The sequence below is a fragment of the Onychostruthus taczanowskii genome, unplaced genomic scaffold (genome assembly GCF_017590055.1).
Source record: "Onychostruthus taczanowskii isolate IOZ18803 unplaced genomic scaffold, ASM1759005v1 scaffold126, whole genome shotgun sequence".
Classification (NCBI taxonomy): Eukaryota; Metazoa; Chordata; class Aves; order Passeriformes; family Passeridae; genus Onychostruthus; species Onychostruthus taczanowskii.
Genome location: NW_024498418.1, coordinates 1,057,407 through 1,061,181, shown reverse-complemented (window position 1 = coordinate 1,061,181; position 3,775 = coordinate 1,057,407). Strand labels below are relative to the sequence as shown.

At 68.1% G+C, this 3,775-nt stretch overlaps 1 protein-coding gene across 1 annotated transcript in view; it reads right to left on the bottom strand.

Moving 5' to 3' along the window:
• CCM2L (CCM2 like scaffold protein) overlaps positions 1-1,761 on the bottom strand; it is a 3,751-nt gene extending 1,990 nt beyond the window's left edge. Inside the window, 5 exon segments of the mRNA XM_041396192.1 lie at positions 1-242; positions 588-771; positions 862-945; positions 1,215-1,382; positions 1,644-1,761. The exon segment at positions 1-242 is cut by the window's left edge and continues 17 nt beyond it. Of these exon segments, the coding sequence (XP_041252126.1) occupies positions 1-242; positions 588-771; positions 862-945; positions 1,215-1,382; positions 1,644-1,673 (708 nt within the window). The 5' untranslated portion in view covers positions 1,674-1,761.
• Positions 1,762-3,775: the final 2,014 nt, after the last annotated feature.

Sequence of the window (3,775 nt, the reverse complement as noted above, 5' to 3'; positions counted from 1 at the left end):
CTGCCACCGCTCCCAGCTGCCGCCCCGCCGCCGCTCCAGGCTGCCGCCCTGCCGGCCCTCCTGCCCGCCCCGCGCCGCCCGCCAGTCCAGGCTGCAGATCGTGTGCCGCCGCTCCATCGGGCCCCCGAGCCGCCCCTCCGGCCACGAGCCCCCCGCTCGCTTCTCTGCGGGAAACGCCTCCGGCAAGCCGGCCGGGGCCGCCTCGGGGTGCGCCCCGGCGGGGACCGGGTCCACTCCCAGGCCTGGGGGAGCGGGGACAGGCAGGGCGTCAGGGCGGGGGGCTGCGCTGCCCACCCTGCCTGGTCCCCAGCTCCTCCCCTGGCTTCCCTGTCCCACCAGCCCAGAGGTGTGCAGAGGGTTGGAGGTGTGGGATGGGGATGTGGGATGGGGATGTGGGAGCCCCCAGTGGGTGGGGAGACCCCCCCGGGACTCTGTGTAAGAGAGGATGTGACACACCAAGACAGGGACAACGCGGGATTTTGCCGCCCTGCTAGACTCTGACACCCATCACCCGCTGTGCTCCAGCCCCTCACAGCCACTCGGGGCCGGCTGTGCCTCGGCTGGTGGCACCCGGCCGGACCCCGCACCGGTTTTGAGGATGAGGAGGTGCAGGGCATCGTCGCGCAGGTAGGAGGCCGCCGCGATCTCGTGTGTGGGGATCCGCAGGATCAGCTCCTCGTTGTCGCGCCAGGTGAGCAGCAGGCAGCGCGCCGAGAGGCTGAGGATGCTGTCCTGCTCTGGCGTCGTCTGCAGCGGCAGCTCCTTCAGCTGCTGCACGGACAGAGTGCAGGGGGCGAGTGGGGCACCCGGGAGTGGGGGGTACCCGGCGCCCACCCTCTGGGGAGTGGGGACCCCTCTTACCCTGGCCGTGTCCAGCAGCTGCAGCACCTCATCCCGGCTGGAGGGGTTCAGGGACGATGTCACCCATGTCAGATGACCTAAAAACTGCGGGGGGCGAAAGCCCAGGGTAGCTTGGGGAGGTCGGGGCATGCACCCTCCCCCCTACCCATGGCCCCAAGGTCAGGGCACATCTACCTGGGGTTCAGGGAGACCCTGCACTTAGGGGGTCCTCCCCGTACCGCCGCGCACCCTCCTCCTCCCTGGGTGTTTGCCTGGGCAGGGAGGGGACCTGGACCCTTCTGGCCGCTCTGTGTACGGCTCTCAGCCCCACCCAAGCAAGCAGTGACCCCGGGCACTTTTGGCGATCCCTTTACCTTCACTTCCTTCTCCACGTAGTCGTGCAGCAGGATCTGGGGGTCGATCAGGTAGTCGGGGGGGTAGAGGGGCACGGAGTGCAGCGGGCGCCGATAGACGCTGCTGCGGAGCGCTGCCCTCCGCGCAGCCTTCGGGAAAACCAGCCGCTTGATGGGCGACACGAAACCCTGGCAGGGGAACGGGCACGGGGACGGGTCAGCACCGGGCACCCAACCCTGGCCCCCCGCACACGGGGTCCGTGGCACCCAGCACCTGAGGCGAGGGGAGGCGACAGCTGAGCGCCTCTCTGCTGGCTCTTCGCACTAATTGCGTGGCTCCACTTCGCCCCGCTGTGCTGTGGGAGGGGTGCGGGGCCTCTCAAACCTGTGCATGTCACCCGCTCCCACCCTCCTGGCACCCCCCCGGACCCCGGCCCCAGCCCCACGCACCTTCTTCCCCTTCTTGGCCTCGCTGTCCATGGCAGAACGCGGTGCTGCGGCCGCCCCCTCTGCCCCGCTCGGCGCCGCGGCGCTTTCCTGTGTCGGAAACTCCACCAGGATAGCTGGGATGTGAGTTCCTGCCTCTCCTGGGGGGTGCTGGGACTGGACTGGGCTGGGCTGGGCTGGCCAGGGCTGGCACTGGGACTGGGACAGGACTGGGACTGGGACAGGACTGGGATAGGGGCTGAGCTTTTACCTGGGCAGAAGCAGGGGCTGAAATTGGCTGAGATGGAACTGGAGCAGGGACTTGGACTGGTGCTGGTGCTGGGACTGGGGCTGGGGTTCACACTTATACCGAGGCTGCGGCTGGGATTTGGGCAGACTGGGGCTGAAGTGGGCTGAGATGAGACTGCAGCAGGTGCTGGGACCAAAGCAGGTGCTGATAGTGCCTCTGGGACTCTGCTATGGAGCAGCCCCTCCTGCCCCTCACTGCGGGGCTCTTTCCTGGGTCTGGGGCTCATCCTGCTTCCCTATGACCCCACATCAACCCCGTCCTCATGGGGCAGCCCTGGGGGCTCCCAGCCCTCGCTGCCCACATCCTGTCCTGCTCACACGGGGTCCTCGCACTGGGAACGGCCCTGGCACTGGGAGCAGCACTGGCAGGAGCCCACACAGCTGATCCAGAACTCCGTCCCCACAGCTTCCCATGGGGTCTAAACCCACCGTGAGTCTGGGGGCTGGCCGGGGGATCGGGGCCTCCGGCAGGGACAGGGAGGAGGCTGGCCCGGCAGTGGCCGTGTCCGGCAGCTTCCTCCCCGAGATGCTGCATCCTGCCTGTGCACCCCTTCCCTGCCGGCCACCACGCCAGGGACACTGGCACCGGCCAGGGCCACCGACACCAGGCAGGCAGCGCTGCTACAGCCATCCTGCTCTGCTAATGATGTCCTCGAGCAGTCCGGGACAGAGAGGAGCCATCCTGCCCCGCTTTGGAGCCCCAGCTGTGAGCTGGAGGTGCCGACAAGGACAGGATCCCACAGGCAGGGCTTATTGAAATGAATTTAATATCTCATGTTGCAGCAAAATTAAAAATATACAAAAAGTTTGTGGTATACAAAAAAGTCTCGGGACGGACCCCGGCCTCCCGCTCGCCCCCGCCCGCGCCGAGGGTCCCAGAGAAGAAGGTGGCACACAGAGTATTTACAGTACGTGACAGCAGCCGCCGGGTCCCAGCGCCGGGGGGTTCGGGGATGTGGCTGAGACCCCGCGGCAGCCCCTGCCAGAACGAACTTCTCTCACTCCCTGAAGCTGGAGCAGCCCTGCTGCCACCCCTGGGTGACACCTCCAGGGACCAGAACCCCGCCATCCCCAGTGGGAGCTCGAGCACCCCTGGAGCTGTGCCCATCCTGGCCCCCGGTCGTGTCCCCTGTCACGGGGACCCGGCGCTGGGTTTGGCTGCCGCTGTGGCACAGGCTGGGTGGGGCAGGGGGGTGGCCTGGGGCAGGAGTGAGACTGAGGGGTCCCCCCGAACCCCACACGTGGCCAGACTCCTGTGCCCAGAGCAGCCCAGGGCTGAGGGTACCGTGGCTTGAGTGCATAGAAAAGTGTCCCTCTGACCCACCAGCGTGGCCCTGGGGTCCCCACACAAACCCCGGCGTGAAGGGCATGCCCAAATGGCGTCTCTGCCCTGGGGTGGACAGGGGCAGGGGCACGGGGAGCCCAGAGGAGCCGCCCCGTGCTGGCACACCGGACCCAGGGAGGAGCTGCCACCACCTGGGCACCGCTCGGGGGCTGCGGTGACACTGCTTGATGCCTGCAGCGGTGAGCCCCCGGAGAGCCCGGCACCCCTGGCTGCTGCCCCCACCTTCCCTGAGGAAAAGAGACCCCACCCCAGAGCCGCCCCACGCCGGGGCTGCCCCAGCACGACCAGCACACACCACCGGGGCTGCCCCAGCACGACCAGCACACACCACCGGGGCTGCCGCGGCGGCAGTGGAGGAGCCGTGCAGGTGGCAGGGGCCCAGCCCACTGCCCAGCCCCAGCCATGCTCTGCACCCTCCTCCTAAAGGGTTTCCGAGGCTTCCAGTTAGCACCAGTTAGCACCAGTGAACCCAGCAATGGCCCGCCCAGCCTGCTGTCACCCC